This window comes from Amblyraja radiata, chromosome 19 (assembly GCF_010909765.2).
Source record: "Amblyraja radiata isolate CabotCenter1 chromosome 19, sAmbRad1.1.pri, whole genome shotgun sequence".
In the NCBI taxonomy this organism is placed as follows: domain Eukaryota; kingdom Metazoa; phylum Chordata; class Chondrichthyes; order Rajiformes; family Rajidae; genus Amblyraja; species Amblyraja radiata.
In genome coordinates this window covers 18,281,662-18,300,190 of record NC_045974.1, presented here as the reverse complement: position 1 = coordinate 18,300,190, position 18,529 = coordinate 18,281,662, and the positions used below count along the sequence as shown (strand labels likewise).

Here is an 18,529-nt window from a genome sequence, read left to right as displayed (position 1 = left end):
ATAACTTTCAAAATGTTTAAGCATAGTTTTAAAATGGAAAATAAATGGGTAGACTAGAGAAAGATTAAGGCAGTGGGACAACAGGGTATATCTTTGACAGTTCCACTACAAAGGCACCACCCCAAACTGTCAAGAAAGGTGAGACAGGGCGCTGCATGGAACCACCAGACTAACCTTGTGAAAAAGATTTTGACGCTGAAGAATATGCATGTTCTGCACAGAAAGAAGGAGCAGCTGGCCAAACGTGTGACACCACTTCCTCTGCTTTTATTGGAATCTCTTCATCACAGAACAGGTTTGGCTCCATGCTACCAGAGGAGACACTGCTTGCACCATCCTGGCAAACAAAGAAAACTTTCCGTTTGAGATCAATGCATCCCAAATAAAACATCTAGTCACAAGGCTAATTCACAATTCAATGGGGCTAAAAAGCATAATAGTTAATAACCAGAAATCATGGAAGCAACAAATTCATATAATTGTCTTAGCGCATTGCAGTGTGGAACGAAGAATATAATACAAATGAAGCATGAATATAACAGATGTTAGTATGAGTAAAATGCATGCTGCAAGTGATTTTAAATTGGAAGTGTAGAGTGGCTTATGTACAGTACTCCAAAAATATAACAAACAGTACCAATGAGCAACTTAAAATGTAATAAATTGCCAACTAAATTTACATTATGGAACAGCACTGTGGAAAATAAACATTATCATTTAATCATAAACATTGTCATTATCATCTGCCAGCTAGTGCAGATTCATCAGAATGATTGTTGATTACAGTGCTGGTTTGGACTATATGTGATTGAGGGTTGTAAGCAACAGATAGTAAAGTGAAGCCGTGGCCAGAATTGGATCATTGTGAACTCACTGAGTGGTGCAGCAGACACAAGAGCCCATAACCTACCACTTGTCTTAGATTCTTAATGTTACCAGAACAAAATGCATTAAAGCATGAGCAAAGATTTCAAAGCTAAGGCTTCTGTTTCCCTCGGTGCATTTGTATTTTTGAGGTGCTAAGGACAGTTATTAGATTTAATAGGATATTAGAAAGAATCTATCTACACTGAATCGGTGCATCCAGAGCAAAGGATCATACCAGAACTCAAGCAATGCCATTCAGGGCTACTGGTGGGAAGCATTAAAAGGAGTGCAAGTCTGGAACTGAAGGGCCTGTGCCATTTGTATGTGATTGCGTGCGTTTGGCGTGACCAAAAGGAAGCAGAGTTCACGTGAAGTTCGCGCATGACTTCATTTGCGTCATGCTTACCAATCAGCTGGGCAGGAGGCGGGCCGACTGAATTTGGGCGTCACACGGCGACGTCATCACGCAACGCCACGCCGGGCGGTGACGTCATCGCGCAACGCCATTCGCTAGGCGTACGCCGTCAAGATGCTGCGTACGACCGCAATGCGCCTGCGTGCCGACAGGCCGTTGGCGCGCAAAGATTTCGGCCACTGCCAGAATTTCTGAGCCCCGCGCGATGTCGGGACCAGCCCCGCACAACTCCGCGCTTCTAAGTGGGACCGGCCCCGCGCGGCCGTTCGGTGCCTGTACGCCTCAAGCAACCACGAGGTCGTGTAATTTGCGAGCCAAGGTCGCGTAAGTGGGACAGGCCCTTTACTCTCAAAAGCTGTTAAAGATGGGTCAATTGAAAGCAAGCAAAGGTTTACCGAACCATGTTACGTGAAGTCTCATCATTCACCATGCAATTGAATGGCAGAACAGGCTCCAGAGTTGAATGGTTTAATCTCTCTACTGTTTTTAAAATGAGCGAATTAGCTGAAGATAGTGCTGCAGCTGAAGTTATGAGTTCAACTATGCTTACAACAGGTAAAATACTCTCCTCAATGGCCAGTTTCATTCCAGAACTTTAGTTCTGAAGTATGCATCCTTACAGTTTACTATATATATTGATTAAATGAGTTCTCCTGCTAATATTTAAGAATTTTTAACTGTATATTATTATCTTGAATCATTCAGACACCCAGCATCAGATATCTTCCTTAAGGGCCTCATAAGTCTATGTCTAGTTGTTTTCAAATTGTCTTTATAGAGTTTTGTTGGTCATTACTTTTTCATTCAATAATCTTTGTTACCATTCCACCGAAGCTAGTTCCTTTCGAGATTGGTTTAACGCTGTTGCAATAGAACTATATGAAGAACACACTACGTGTGTGTCTGTGTGTTGCACGTGGGGGGTTGGGGGAGGAGGCACAAGAAAGGGACGAGGGAGAGAAATAGGGAGGGATATTACCTACAACTGGAGAATTCAATGTTCACGCCATTGGGTTGTGAGGTACCCAAGCAGAATATGAGGGGCTGTTCCTCCAGTTTGCTTGTGGTCTCACTCTGGCAACAGCGGAGGCTCAGGACAGAAAGGGCTGGGGAGTTAAAATGGTTAAAATCTGGGAGAGCGAGCAGGCCTTATTCATCCACATTGGGGATGATCAGCCGTGATCACATTGAATGCCGGTGCTGGCTCGAAGGGCCAAATGGCCTGCTCCTGCACCTATTGTCTATTGTCCACGAGAAACACTTGCAACTAGTCTCTAAACAAAAGATCACCTGCATAAAACTTACTTTTTTCTCATAGCGATATGCTTCTCTGACATCATCATCAGAATCTGTTTCCTCCTCATCTAACTCGAGAGATTTTCTGGGTGAGGGAGCCAAACTCCCCATGGCTCTGCTGAAGGCCGACTGCTGAACACTCTGTAAATGCTCCTGTAAAGAGATTAAAATCTACACCTTTAATCAAATATTACCTTACAGAAAATATCTGGATTGCCCCTTTCATCATATACTGATTAATCACTTGTCTTTATCTAAGCCTTTTCACAGAAAAAAATATCCCAAAATACTTCAAAAGATAGTAATAGATAAAACGTCACACTGATTAAAATGACAACTTTGTACTGATGGGAAAAGTTTGATCCAAAAGTTTGATCTTATGGAATGTTGCAATCGAATCGAGAAAGATAGCAATTGAGATGCTTCAACTGATAAAGCTTTGGATGCTGGCGGTACAGCAACCAACAAAGAGATGATACAACTGGAGTTGAAGAAGTGAAGTTTTAGGGTTCACTGAGTTACAGAGTTGAGGGTGGGAGAGCAGTGGAAGGATCTAAATATAAGGAAAGGAATTGTCAATTGGAATTAGCATGAATTTGTTGATTACATAGTCAAGCATTCTTTGGGGAAGAATCCCACATTCTATATGAGAAAGATAAACCTGGGTTAAAAATTAGAATCAGAAAACTAACATAAATATAGTGTCTATGAAGAGAGAGTTGACTAAAATAGTCAATGTTTTGGTGACGATCTTACCTGTAAATCTGGATTGGCTGCCGCCTTCTGCAGTTCAGCACTAATAATCTTCTCTGTCTTTTCTCTTGCTGCCTGTTCCACCATTCGTTGGCTTAGAACAGACAACTTGGCAAGTGCAGAAGACAGTTCATCTGTAGCTAAGGCTTGCCTAGCTCGATCTTGCCAACTCATTGCTCTCTCTGTCAAGCATTGCAAGGCATCTCCTTCTGGCAAACGGACTGAAAGCTTCTGAAGCGAGACGAGGAGCGAGAGAATGGTCTCTAGTCGTGGTCGTCGGGAACGCATGCACAATGGGCACAAGAATTTCACTTCTTTAGTTTGCCAACCCAGTCCTTTCTTCTGTGTGCCAGTTTTTGGAAGCGGAACACAAGTGCTGTGAAACCAGTCTTTACAAAGTTCACACTGAAGCATAAACCCACTGGCTATCTTCCGGCATATACAAAACTTTACCTCTTCAATACGCTCCACCAATGCCATTTTAGCTAAATTTGCTGCCCTCAGAGCATGCATGGCTTCACATTCTTTCTGTTCCATTACTCGGAAGCTTGCAATCTGAAGACATAAGAAAACAGATCAAATTATACGGCACATAACTTACAATCATGAACAGGAACTATAGGGGCAAATAGCAATTGGCATTTAAATGTACATGGATGGATACTAATGTGAAATGATCAACATGCTGATGTCCAAACTCTGAAAACAACATTAAGAATTAAATTGCAGCTTCAAACATAACTTCAAGGTTTTACAATGCGTATACATGGAAGGATTTGAAACTGAATTTTAACCCAGTAGTTAAGAAACTTTAAATACTTTGACCTGCTAAAATGTTCTTTCTGTCATGTAAAAAAAATAATTCATAGAATGTTTCTGTCCACAGTGTTGTTATGTTCACAGCCTGGTGAGCATGAACATGATATAAGTTTTAAAATATGAACTATTTAAAATAAAACATGATCCAGATTGAACACTGATTTTCTTGCACCCTCAGTTCCACAGCCTTTCTGGATTATCCGTTTTTCCAGACTAACAGAGGTCACGTGATAATGAAGCGACAATACACCCCTAGCCCGCTAATGACACCCCTCCCGTGTCTCTAAAGCACCATGGAGTGCCGGAAACTTAAATAAAACAAATATAAAATGTAAACTGAATGCGAATGGAGTGACCGGTCAACACATTCCCGACTCACACCTTCTCCCCGGTCGCGTCGAGCCCCGGCTTCCAACCCAACTCCCGACTTGCAAGGTGCACCGACGATCCCTTCTTCACCCACCACAGTCTGGTGTTGTTGCCTCTCACGTTGTAGCCCCTGGGGACAGCGCTTTCTTCAGGTTGCTGCCAACGACAGAATACGCTCGGTTACCATGGGGCTCCCTCCCCTCTCACCTGTTGTGTTTCTTGCTGACAGCAGTGGCTTTGTCCACTCCCCTATTCAACCGCATCTGCCCGCTTCTCTGTTCAAACTCTCTCTCACCCCCCCCCCCTCCCCGTCACTTCCTTCTTCTCCCCCAGAGTTGCCGACATATTCCACCTTGGAAGCGACAGCAGGTGGGAGGGGAGAGTCCCACTGTGATCGAGCGTGTCTTGTCATTGGCAGCAGCCTGAAGAAGGCACGTTGTCGGGGGCTACAACATGAGCCGCAACAACCATTGTGTGAACTGGTGAAGAAGGGCTCATTGGTGCGAACCAGCGCCATCAGTGCCTAGTTTTAAAGTGAAACGACACAAAGTGCTGGAGTAATGCAGCAGACTGAATCAGTCTGAAGAATGGTCCCGATGTCATCTATCCATGTTCTCCAGAGACGTTGACTCGCTGAATTACTCCAGCCACTTTGTGTCCTTTTGTCTATTAACCATCATCTGCTATTCTAAAAATCAAACAGAAGTAAGCAGAAGTAAGCTGTGGGTTCAAATGGGCATGTATGGTTGCATTTAGAAGTATAGAACAGGCATCAACAAATGAATTATAGACTGGAAACTGAGAATTTATATATTTCATTAGAGATACATGGAAATGAGTTACAGATTGAAATTGTTTAAATGCAATCTGAAAGGTCTGCAAATGAAAATGTTTAATACTCACAACTGCATTTGGATCACTGGATTCTTCAACCAGCTCTTCTAAGTCACTTACGCTCTCCAAATCTAGCTCTCGGTCTTTCATTAATTCTTTCAGTTTTTTCCGTTTATTCTTTCCACTGCTGTATATTCCAATATTTGTCCTGGGACTCAGCACCTACATTGGCAATTACATTCTGATATAAAAGATTCACACTTCCAATCTATTATTCAATCATAGGAGGGATGTTTTAAAATATTTACATATATTTACATAATTTATTCTATTATAACAATAGTTCACTATTTATCTGTCAAATGGTTCCTGTATATTTTTGATCAATATACTGATCTCCAATGCTTCAAACCAGGCTTAGGTTTTGGTGTTTCTAAAGTGCAGTTAAATAAAGTCAGGACGACCACAGGCATTTGATTAATTGGTCTGCATTTCACCACAGGCATTTGATTGCTTGCACTGCGCAAAAAGAGGAAATCGTTAAAGTTGTTTTCTGGACAGTGCTATTTTCATTTTTTAAACAATGAACATTCAATCGATCTACATTTCCTCAATAGGCTCCCCAGCACACGTCCCTATTTTTTCCTAAGAACAGACTCACCCAACCAGCTCCCACCAGCCTTCTCTGAGTGGCTGAATGCCTCATGTACAACAGTTAACCTCCACTCCCTCCATATTAAAGGATATGTTTTGTGACAAAGATATAGATCTAGATATCTATCTATCTATAGATCTAGGCATCTCTCTATATTAAAAACACAGGACTTTTGAGGAATATAAAGAAAGCAGGATAAAACTCAAGCAGGCAGTTAGAACGGCCAAAATGGGCCACAAAATATAATTGGCAAGTCAGAAAGAAAATCTCAGGAATGTCTATGCATATTTAAAAACGAGGTTAACCAAGGAGAAGCTCGAGGGTAAAGGAGAGAATTTATGTGTTGAGTCAGAGGATGTGGGCGGTACCAACACAGTACTTTGCATCTGTATTTACCAAAGAGAAAGACATTTTGGATAGTGAGATCAGTGTAGGGTAATACTAATATGCAGGGGCATGTACAAAGTGGTGGTGATCGGGCTCTTGAAGAGCATTTAGGTGGATACATTTCCAGGGCCGGATTGGATCTATCCCAAGTCGCTGAGAGAGACAAGAGAGGAGACTGCAAGAGCCTTGAACAAGAACTCCATATCCTCTCCAGGGACTGACAAAGTTCCATTGAACAGGAAAATAGCCAATTATGTTTAAGAAGGGATAAAGTGATAATCCAGAAAATTATAAGCCGGTGAGCCACACATTACTGATAGGGAAGTTATTGGAGAGGATTGTTTGGGACAGGATTTTCTTGCATGGGTTAATTAGGAACAGTCAGCATAGTGTTGTGCATGGCGGATCACGTCCTATTAACTTGGGCGGCACAGTGGCACAGCGGTAAAGTTGCTGCCTTACAGCGCCAAAGTCCTGGGTTCGATCCTGACTATTGGTGCTGTTTGTACGGACTTTGTACGTTCTCCAAGACCTGCTTGGGTTTTCTCCGGGTGCTCCGGTTTCTTCCTAAACTTGGCTTCGGTAAAATTGTAAATTTTCCTTGTGTGTAGGATAGTGTCAGTGTACGGGGTTAATTGTTCGGCACGCACTCGGTGGACTGAAGGGCTTGTTTCCGCGCTGTATCGCTAAACTAAAACTTAACTTTTTTGAAGAGGTAACCAAGAAGACAGACGGTAGTGGTGGAAGGATGTTATTCTGACAAGTGAAGTTCCACAGGGATCTGTATTGGGACCTCTGTTGTTTGTGATATATAAAAATTATTTGGAAGTAAATATAGATGGATTGGTGAGAAAGTTTGCAGACAACAGCAACATTCGAGGAATTGTGGACAGCAAGTAAGGCTGTCATTGGATACGCGGGATATAGATTAGCTTCAAAAGTTCAAGAACTGGCAGGGAGTATAATCCGAACAAGTGTGAACATCATGGCTGATGACAAACAGGTGTTGAAGGGGATGCTGTGGGTTGAAGCAAAATTTGGGTGCCACCATGTGAAAACTGATTATTTGCCAAGTGACAGCATGCAATTGTGAAAAAGGGAAGTGCAGGGTTAAAACTGCCCAACAGAAAGGAAGGTAATAGAAGATGAACATGATGATGTTATAATGAGCCAAGCAATTTATGGTCCAGTGGAGTACTTTAAACCCAACACAAATTACTCTCTCTTTCGAAGCTAGACTTGCAATAATTTATTCAATGATCCTCTCTCCAATCTCCATGCTGATGATCCCAATATTCTCCCAACTTCCTGATGATCCTCTCTCCGATTTCGCCTCTCTTCTGGCAAACAATTTTGACCTCCACCCCATCCAAGCCTTTTGGCGTAATCCATCATAAAAACAGAGACAGACACCTGAACCCTAAAGAAGGGTTTTGACCCAAAACTTTGCCTATTTCCTTCGCTCCATCGATGCTGCCTCACCCGCTGAGTTTCTCCAGCATTTTTGTCGACCTGCGACAGACACAAAAATTATGGAGTAACTCAGCAGGACAGGCAGCATCTCTGGATGGGAGGAATGGATGACGTTTTGAGTTGAGACCCTTCAATCTGTTGTTTAAGCTGAGATGGCATCGTACCAATTTTGGTCTGCAAGCCATTGTTTAGGTATACCCGATCCAAAGATTTGTAAAAACTTTTTTACTAATTCCAAAGAGGAGGAATATTGTTTTCACAAAGTTTTACCTGTAACAGCGTGCAGGTGGAGTTCTTCTTCAGAAAGGTTCGACCAGTTCGCTCTCTCCATGCTCGAGCTGCGGTCACCTGGGACTCCACTTGTGGAAGTGGATCAAGCCGTACTGGGATAGGGCGACCTTTTGCTAACAGACTTTCCAGTTGATCCAGATATGCATTGCATGATCCCTTCTGCACCAAAAATATCAAAGAAAGACAACATTTCATGAGGCTATTCCTCTGTTTACAAGACATGACTACAGTTATTATAGTGGACCAGAGAAGTTGGATAAAGGTTCCACCTGAATAACAGCTCAATAGATACAAAGGCACCGGGAATGGACATTTTTTTTTGCCATTTAAAATGTGACATTTAAATTTAGGTGTAGCACTTAATTACATTTCACTTATCCTACTTAAATAACATAAACATAGAGGTACCAGCAAAAGATGTAATTTCACAGCCGTTGCTCAGATTGTAAAATATATAACCTTAAAAACTTTGTATATTTCAAACTGGTCAATGAGAAAAAAAATTGTTTCCTAACAATTTCAAGTCTGTATATCCTAGCACATTGAATGTTCAGCAGCAAATGGGGACAAATACATGTTCAAAGACAGGCAACACAAAGTTAATTCAAAGCAGATTATTCAGGGCATGGTAACAATTTAGTTGCACATGAAAGATGGTGGATCAGGGGAACAGTGCAGATTCATGGACTTTCAATCCTTGTTAGTCCAGGGAAAATGGGAGGAGGAGAACTTTCATTAAAGCGGCTAAAGCCTGTGTACATGACATGGACAATTTCTACTAATTCAAATTCCTAAAAACTACCTGAATTACTTCCACTTTGGCCATCCAGTCTTTGGCTTTCTGCAGAGCTTCCTTAAGAACCAGGACATTAGGCAGGTATGCGGGAATGTTCTTCGCCTCGTTGATAATACCATCCAGCGTCACCATACCATGCCTTGGCCTACAAACAAAATAGATGTTACCAAAGGCAGGATAAAAATTACGTTATTTACCCACCAGTGCAAAATACATCAAAATCAAAACTGATGTGAATGATCTCATAAACCTAAGCCACTGTGACTAATAAGAGCAAAGGAGAAGTTTCATAACCCTAAAAATATGTGCAGTCACTCGAAGCTTAAGTAAATGCCAGAAATTTCTGGAAAAGCTGACCAAGAAATTATTACGGGAAAGCAAAATGAGACCACAAGGAAAAAAATCAGCAGAGATAGAAGAAAAATATATTGGGAAATGAAACAGAAAAATATTTTTTGTGTTTGTATTCACCAAAGACACAAAAGTACTTTGTTGTAATCGAGAACAACAGATCCAGAGAGAATGGGAAGCCAAAAAAAGTAAAGAATAATTGGAAAAATTAATGGAACTGAAAGCTGGTTAATTCCCATGGCCTGATGACCTAGCCTCATGGTTACAGAAATGGTGACTGTATTGGTTGCCATCTTGCAAATTTCAATAGATTCTAGTGTAACTCCTACCAACTGGCAAATCTCACCCCATTATTTTAGGCAGGAGAGACAAAGAAAACAGGCATTATAAAAAAGTATTATTTAGAAATTGTGACGAGACACTTCGAAAATAGTAGTACACATGGCAAATTCAACAAATATATGTACTGTAAACATATTTGGCAAATCAATTAAGACGTTTTTTTGAGACTATACTAGCAGAATAGGAATAACATGGAATAATAGTGGATGTTCTGTATTTGGAATGCCAGAAGGTCTTTCATAAAGTACCATGAAAAAGGGAATTAAACAGAATGTACAGCACTGAAACATTTGCTTACACCTGGTCCATATCTCTCAAAACCTTTCCTATTCATGTACTGTCCAAATGTCTCTTAAATATCATAATCATATCCACCTCTACACTATCCTCCATTTTAAAATTTGCCCCTCATTTAATCCCACCACCCCAACCTTATGCCCTCTAGGTTTCGGCTTCCCTATCCTCGAGAATAGACTGTGACCATCCACCTCATCTATGCCCCTCATGATTTTATATACCTCTGCAAGGTCAACCCCCAGCCTCCTAGACACCAGGAAAAGGAAAGGAAAAAAAGAGGCCTTTCAGCCTCTCCATATTACTCAAACCTTCCAGATCGAGTATTCAGATTCAGATTCAGAAAACGTTATTGTCTGTCGTAACAGAAAATCTTCTTTGACGTGGCTCAACATACAACCAGGACAATGTACTGATAAGCAGTCATACAACACAGATTTCTGCGAGCACACACAGTGTGTATAGATCTTAAAAGCAAGTATAAAGATTAAAAACTGTAAATATAGACAAGATAAAAGTTGTGGATACGTGTAAAGTGACAGTGCGTCAGGGTTAATTTGTCCCTTGTTCATTTTTTATTTAAACTGTTTATGGCAATGGGTATGAATGAGTTTTTGTGGATGTTTTTCTTGGATAGGGGGACTTTATATCAGCGGCCTGATGGCAGAAGTTGGAAGGACTTGTGCAGGGGGTGGGTGGGATCCTGTGTAATGAGGTTGGCTTTCCTTTTAACTGCCTGGGTGTGGAGTACTGATAATTGATTTTGAGTTTTGCCAGTTATTTTGCTTGCTTGATTAATGATCCGGGAAAGCTTTGATTGGTCTCTGACAGAGGTGAGGGTGAACCAGGATGTGATGTTAAAGGTGAGTACAGATTCTATAAGTGATTTATAGACAGCTGTTAAAATGTCCTGTCTGACATCAAAGCTCCTGAGTTTCCTCAGCAGGAACAGGCGTTGCTGTGCCTTCTTGTACACAGAGTCTGTGTGCTGGGAGAAGGACAGGCGGGTGTCAATCTCTGTGCCCAGGTATCTAAAGGCCTCTAGAGTCCATGAGTCTTTAATGCATGCTTTCCAGTTTAATAACATCTTCCTGGAGCAATTCGACTAGTATGTACAATGTATTCCAAAGGTGATCTTATTCACATCTTGGACAGCTATAACATTACATCCCAATTCCTGCACTCAGTTCCCTAACTGATGAAGACAAGCATACCCATTGCCTTCTTCACCACACTATCTATCTGTGTCGTTACCTTCAGGAAATCATCTCCCTGCACCCCTTGGTCTCTCTGTTTTATAACATTCCCAGGACCCTACAATTTAGCGTGCAAGTCAAAAGTCAAAGTCAATTTTATTCATCCTGCCCCGATTTATCTTACCAAAATGTAAAAAATTGCATTCATCTAAATTAAGCTCCATCTGCCATTCCTCAGTTGATCAAGATCCTGTTATAATTGTAGATTGCCTTCTTAACCCTGCAGTATGCCATTAATTTTAGTGTCACCCATAGACTTACTAACTATACCACCTACTATCACAGCCAAATCAGTAATATACGTAACAAGCAATAGTGGACCCAGTACCGATCCCTCTGGTGCACCAGTTGTTACAAGCCTCGAGTCTGAAAAACAACCCTCTACCACCACCCTCTGGTTCCTCTAAACAAGCAAACTTCGTATTCAATTAGCTAGCTTACCTTTTATCATGTGATGTAACCTTCTGGACCAGCCTACCATGACTATCTTGTCAAAAGCTCTGCTGCAGCCCATATACCTATCATCTGCTGCATGGCACTCAATCATCTTGCTCACCTTGTCAAACAAACTCAAACTAATAAGAAACATTTCCCACACAAAGCCATGCTGACTATCCCAAACTAGTCCTTGCCTTTCAATATGCACGGTGATCCTGCCTCACATCATCCACTCTAATAACTTAAACACCACTGATATTAGGCTCACCCGTCTGTAGTTCCGATGCTTTTCCTTGCAGCCTTTCTTAAATGGCATATCAGCCATGGCTATCAATTATATATATACAAATATCTCTGTCAGAGGCCATGCAATTTCTTCCCTGCCTTCCCACTATGTCCGAGGATATATTTGATCAGTCCCAGGGATTTATCTATCTAAATGTGTTTAAGACCGCCACAGCCGTGGAAATTTCCCCGAGTTCCCCAGCATCCATTTCTTTCTCCATGGTAAATACAAGCAACAAAATGAAACTTCTATTTCCTGTGACTTGACACATGGAAAAACTTGTAGATCTTTATGGGGTTCTTTCCTCTCCCTAGTTAATTTTTTGCCCATAATATCTTTGTAGAATCTCTTTGCATTCTCCTTCACCTTATCTGCAAAGCTATCTCATGCCTCCTTTTTGCCCTCCTGTTTTCCCTCTTTTACGTACTTCGTAAGGGATTCACTTGACCCCAGCTGCCTTTCCCGCCTTCTTTCTCTGAGTCAGTCTCTATATCTCCTCATCCAAGGTTCACTACTCCTGCCGGCCTTGCCCTTTCGCTAACAGAAGTGTGCTTGGCCTGAACTAGAGCTATCTCACATTTAAAATACTCCCACTTACCAGATGTCACTTTGCCTTCAAACAACCTCTCTCAATCAACTTGTGAAAGCTCCTGGCTAATACCATCAAAATTAGCCTTAATTCAATTTAAGCCTCTTTCTTTTTCTGTAACTACTTTAAAACTAATAACATTTATAGTCACTGATCCCAAAGTGCTCCCCCATTAACACTGTAGCCACTTGCCCCAGTTTATTTCCCAAGAGAATGTTGAGGTTAGCCACAGAAGGGCAATCAATCTACATATTGACTGAAAATTTTCCTTAACACATTAAACAAATTCTATTCATCCAAGCCCTTTGTACTATAACAATCCCAATCAATATTACAACCGTATTATTCCAATTCTTCACTCTTCTTATTCAATATTACAACCACATTTGTATTCATTCTGTGATCTCTCTACATAATTCCCCCTCTAATTCCCATTGACTATTGAGAGGCCTGTAGTACAACCCCATCAAAGTGATCACCCTCTTCCTATTTCTCAATAGCACTCAGATGGCCTCACTGGATAAACCCCCAGGAATATCCTTTCTAAGTGTTGCGTTGGTGTTCTCACATAGGATCCAGAGAGAGCTAGCTAACTGGATAAATAATTGGCTTAATGGTAGGAAACAGAGGGTGGTGGTGGAAGATCGTTTTTTGGACTGGAGGCCTGGACAAGTGGTGCGTCTCAAGTATCAGTGCTAAACTCATTGCTCTTTGTTAGTTATACCAGTGATTTAGATAAGATTGTACAAGCCATGATTAGGAAATTTGTAGATTACATTAAAATAAGTGTATTGTACACAGTAAAGATGGTTATTAAAAAATACAGCAGTATCTTTATCAGCTGGGAAAGTGGGCCAAAGAATGGCAAGTGCCGGTTGAATTCAGTATTGCATTTTGGAAATCAAACCAGGGCAGGACCTTCACAATAAACAGTATGGCCCTGGGGAGTGTTATAGAGCAGAGGGATCTAGGAGTACAAGTACATAGTTCCCCGAAAGTGGCATTACAGGCAAATATTGTGATGAAGGAGGATTTTAGCATGTTGACCTTTATTAGTCAGGGAATGGAGTATAAAAGATGGGACGTTATGGTACAATTGTACAAAAGTTGGCGAGGCTGCACTTGGAATATTCTGTTCAATTTTGGTCACCCTGCTATAGGAAATACGCATTAAAACAAAAAGGGTGCAGTGAAGATTTATGATTATGTTGCCAGTACTCGAGAATCTGAGCTAAAGGGAGAAGTTGGGAAGGTTAGAACTTTATTCCTTGGAGCACGGGAGGCTGAGAAATGATCTTATAGAGGTATGTATGAAATAATGAGGGGAATATATCAGGTGAATGCACAGAATCCTTTTAAAAGAGAAGGGGAATCAAAAACTAGTGTGCATATGTACGTGGTCGGAAAGATTTTGAGAGATATGGGCACAGGTATGGACAAATGGGACAAGAGCCTGTTTCGATGCCATATGACTGAGCCTGATCAAAAATGCAACTTCCTCCCCTCTTACCTCTTTGTATTCCAGAACTCTGAGCTGCCAGTCCTGTCCCTCACTCAGCCACATTTCTGCTATTGCTAAAATATTCTAGACCCATGTATCTGCCTTATCTGTCGGGCCTCATGCATTGAAATCAATGCAGTTTAAACTAAACTTGCATCACCAACCTGCCAATGCTCATGCCCCAATTGAATGCTCAAATTGAATTTGCTATCATAGACTTCTGTATTCACCTCAGCCTTCTCTTCTGCTTCATTATTGCCTTGTGCCCAACTCGAAAGCAAGGACACTAAGCTCTATAGCATGTTTAAATTCAAGCATTTCAAGAAATCTATACAATTATTTTTCATACCTGGCTTGTAGACAAACTTTGGCCTTTTCTTCCCATCGTTCAGATACAGTCAAGAGCTCCTGTAAATCAGCCATTGCTTTTTCCACTGCAGGATGTGGTGCCAGGGCAATACCAGAGTCTATAAGTTTCTTCATCGTGTCCAACATAACTCTGTCAGGGTCTGAGAGGGTGAGGTTAACTTCATCAAGCCAGCGAGCCTGCTGGAGATGCTGTTTCAGTTTGGGCAGTTCTTGCAACTCCACATCCAACTCAGACCCCAGTTCTATTAATAATTGCAACTTAGACGAATCAGGAATCTTATCAGACAAAGCCTCTTTGCCACGTTCATTGAATTCTTCGACGCTGTCCAGCAGCTCCTAACATGAAATGGAAATGACAGGATTCTCTTAATATTTCATTTCTTTCATCATCCATAAATTTGTTTTCATCCATGGGTCATTGATCCAAAATGGTTAAGCAGTCAACTGTCCCACAGATTGCCGTCTAGACATATCAAAACCAAGAGTAGCCCATTGAAAAATGAGGATTATTCATTGCCCGCCTTGGTAAGCATGCTATCCGAACGAGGTTCATCATAGAAACTACTCATGTCCTCCAAGTTCCACACTGTTTGGTAAGTGACACCAGCCAATTACAATTCAGTGCATCGAGGGAAGGTGTTTTACAATTTAAAAACCCGAAACAAAAATGCTGGAAATACTTGGCAGATGAGACAATTCCTCAGGAGAGAGGAACACTGTCAAGATTATAGGTTATTGATCTTTCATTAAAACTGAATAAACATAGAAATCAAGCTTGTTTTAATTTGCGGAGAAAAAGGACAGGATGGAGGGAACAATGGGAATGAGTGATCAGGTGACGACCACTAGAGGTGTGTTTCAGGGACAGTCACATTGCGCCTCTAATATTGCAACTGCTTTTGATGAATTTGATTGGATTGTGCTAGTTTATTCAATATCTAACATACTTTGGGCTGTTTAAAGACACAATGGGGAAGAAATTCGACTCTTACCCATTAGGCCACCTCAGCCAAAGCATTATCTTCCCCCCTTTGCAACTCTAACTCGTCATGATTCGGATATCAAATAATGATGAGACGGAGGAAAGGAAGGAGATTGAGAACTTTGTGTCCTAGTGTCGAGACAACAACCTTTCTTTCAATGTCAGCAAGACGAAGGAAATAGTGATCGACCTCAGTAAGCAAAGCGATACACATCCCCAGTTTGCATTGATGGCGCTGAAGTAGAGATGGTTGAAAACTTCAAATTACTAGGAGTCAATATTACCAACAACTTACCCTGGACCACCCATATTGAAGTAACAACCAAGAAAGCACACGAACACCTCAACTTCCTTAGAAAGCTTAGGAAGTTCGACAAGTCCCCAACAAGTCTCACCAACTTCTACAGATGCGCCATAGAAAGAATTTTATCGGGATGCATCACAGCTTGGTTTGGATACAGCTCCTTCCAAGACCGCAAGAAATTGCAGCGAATTGTGGACGCAGCCCAGACCATCACACAAACCAACCTTCCATCCATTGACTCAATTTATACCACACGCTGCCTTTGAAAGGCCAGCAGCTTAATCAATGATGAGTTGAACCCTGGCCACTCCCTCTTCTCCCCTCTCCCATCAGGCAAAAGGTGAAAACACACATCTCCATATTCAAGGACAGTTTATTCCCAGCTGTTATCAGGCAACTGTATCTTCCTACCACAACTAGAGAGCAGTCCTGAACTATTATCTACCTCATTGGTGACCCTCAGACTATCTTTGATCGGAATTTACTGGCTTTAGCTTGCACTAAACGTTATTCAATGACAATGTATTTATATACTGTAAATGCCTCGATGTAATCATGTATTGCATTTTTGCTGACTGAATATCAGGCAATAAAAGCTTTTCAGTGTACCTCAGTACACATGACAAACTAAATTGATCTGATGATCTACCTCCCCTCTCTTCCCCCCCCCCTCCCCCAAGACACTTTCTCATGCTGATTTGAAACAATTTTTTTAAATTAAGAAACAAATTTGTAACAACTAGAAACGACTGAACTATTATTCAATGGTGCCTTCCTTAAACAATTCCAGCCACATTATTCCCACCCATCCATCTGATTATTCATAATAAGCGTGCTCCCTAACATTTTTAATTTGATTTTCACATTGAAGTACATAGACTCCTCCATATCTTTACCATCTGCATCTGCAACAACCTCTTGTCTATGAAAACTCACTTCATCTTGTTCCTGGTCATTTATTCTTTGTGTCATCAACCGCCATGTTTTAAAAATCCTTCCTTGTATCTGTCTGGTGCTCCCACTTTCATTACAGTCCTCCTTAACTATATTGACTGAACTTTTGTTCATCTTAGCAAATTGCTATTCCTTTGGCTCTACAACTGTTATTCCTCATTCATCAGCCTTCGGGTATTTTCCCATGTTGGAATTATTGGATTAAGTTGTTGCTGAGAACCTGACAAGCTCGGCTGCATAACAGATAGCCTTACAGACACAAAGAGAAGCAGAGTGCCAAGAAGGCGTTAAGCTAGAAAATAGCAAGGAGTGAAAAGCAATTGAATATAGCAGTCAGATCATAGATTTGTCAACTTGGTAAGCTGATGATTTGTGGCTATATAAAGTCAGGAAATAGAAGATTGAGGGTGCAGGGAAATCACTTCGAAATTATCCAAGATTAAGAACCAAGGTGAGAAACTGCAACCAATAGAGTCCAGCAAAGTGGGCTTCAGTGAGAGGGAACAGAATAGTGAAGAGAGTTGATCTGATAGAATATTCAACAGGGATTGATTTTTAGCTGCAAGTCAGAAACAGAAGCTGCTTGAATTAAAAGTTTTCTTTCAAGTGCCAGCACGACTGACCCTCTCCCATGTTCTTAATGTTCAAATCATAGTAAACTCTAATATATTACATAGTGCAAACCACAAGAACCGCACTCCTGCACGAGGAACTGCCTGGAGATTTGTGCTGCTGAAGTGTTTAGCATTTGGCCATCGCGCAACTAGTACAAAAAGCTAACAATACAAAAGACAGGTAATGGTACTTGAGTGTTATCCAATTAATCTGAATGAGCAACATTTCTCAAATCATGGATTAAATGGTAATCACTTCAATAACCTAGTTTTTAATTGGAAAGAGACAAATTAGGTTTATACACAAATTGCTTGAGAACATGTCATTAAACTTGTTGAATGTTCACAAAAAATCTTTATATTTTATGAACAGGAGATTATTTTTTTAAGTATACTTTGGCCAACATACATTATGGGACAAAAAAAACCGCAATTCAACTCATTAATTTTATGATTCTAAGAAATACTTGATTGGGTTATCTGAAGGGAAGCTCAGTAAATTGGGGTAGGGTTTGTATTTTGTGGCATGTTATTCTCAATTGATCTTTTATTCAATTACCCCTAAAGATAGAGGTGATACACACACACACACACACACACACGTCTTCATTAAATGCTTACCTTAACCAGTCGAGTTTGGCTAATGAGACAAGGCAGGCTGTACAATTGCTGCACAAATGCTTTCAACTCATGGACAGTTAGCTTTGTGCGAGTTTTTCCACTCTCTGGTTTTGATCTAAAATACATTAAAAGAAGAAAAACGTCAATCACCGAAAATGCTGAAAAATATTTAACAGGCCACACAGCAACAGTAGAAAGAAAAGCAGTGTTAACATTTTAAGCTGTTGATAATTTCGATGAGAGGTCATTAATCAGAAAAGTTAATTCAGTTTCACTTCCCATGAGTGTGGCTTGACATGTATTTTCTGTTTTACATTTATCCTGAACCAGTACCACTCAGCACAATGCTTGTGCCACAAAACACAGAGGAGTGGAACCTTGGAATGAAGACAGGACCATCTTCTCAATGAATGTGTGGAAATCACGTCAACTAATGCTTTCATCAAATGAAGAATGTCCATCGGAAGATTGAGGAGCATTGTCTGACTTCAACCACCACAACTACCAGTTGAAAGTTAAGCCCCTTTGTTTGTCTATTTATTCGAGCATATGCAAGGAAGTAATTGAGATAGTTCCAGGATGACTTAAAAGCTGCAATTCGTACAATGATTTTGACACACTAAGCATTATTGTGACCTGCATCATACATTTGCAAAGTGCACATAACGGATAA

At 40.9% G+C, this 18,529-nt stretch overlaps 1 protein-coding gene across 5 annotated transcripts in view; it reads right to left on the bottom strand.

Annotated features, from left to right (window-relative positions):
• Positions 1-18,529, bottom strand: part of kdm5a (lysine demethylase 5A) — a 120,621-nt gene that overhangs the window by 10,948 nt on the left and 91,144 nt on the right. For 3 of the 5 annotated variants that reach the window (XM_033037815.1, XM_033037811.1, XM_033037813.1), the window contains 8 exons: positions 17,857-17,971; positions 14,362-14,717; positions 8,962-9,100; positions 8,139-8,318; positions 5,423-5,575; positions 3,335-3,886; positions 2,588-2,749; positions 175-337 (listed from right to left, as the gene is read on the bottom strand). In XM_033037815.1, coding sequence (XP_032893706.1) covers positions 175-337; positions 2,588-2,749; positions 3,335-3,886; positions 5,423-5,575; positions 8,139-8,318; positions 8,962-9,100; positions 14,362-14,717; positions 17,857-17,971 — 1,820 coding nt within the window. The remainder of the gene's footprint in view (positions 1-174; positions 338-2,587; positions 2,750-3,334; positions 3,887-5,422; positions 5,576-8,138; positions 8,319-8,961; positions 9,101-14,361; positions 14,718-17,856; positions 17,972-18,529) is intronic. The other 2 variants (XM_033037812.1, XM_033037814.1) reach the window with 1 other exon arrangement.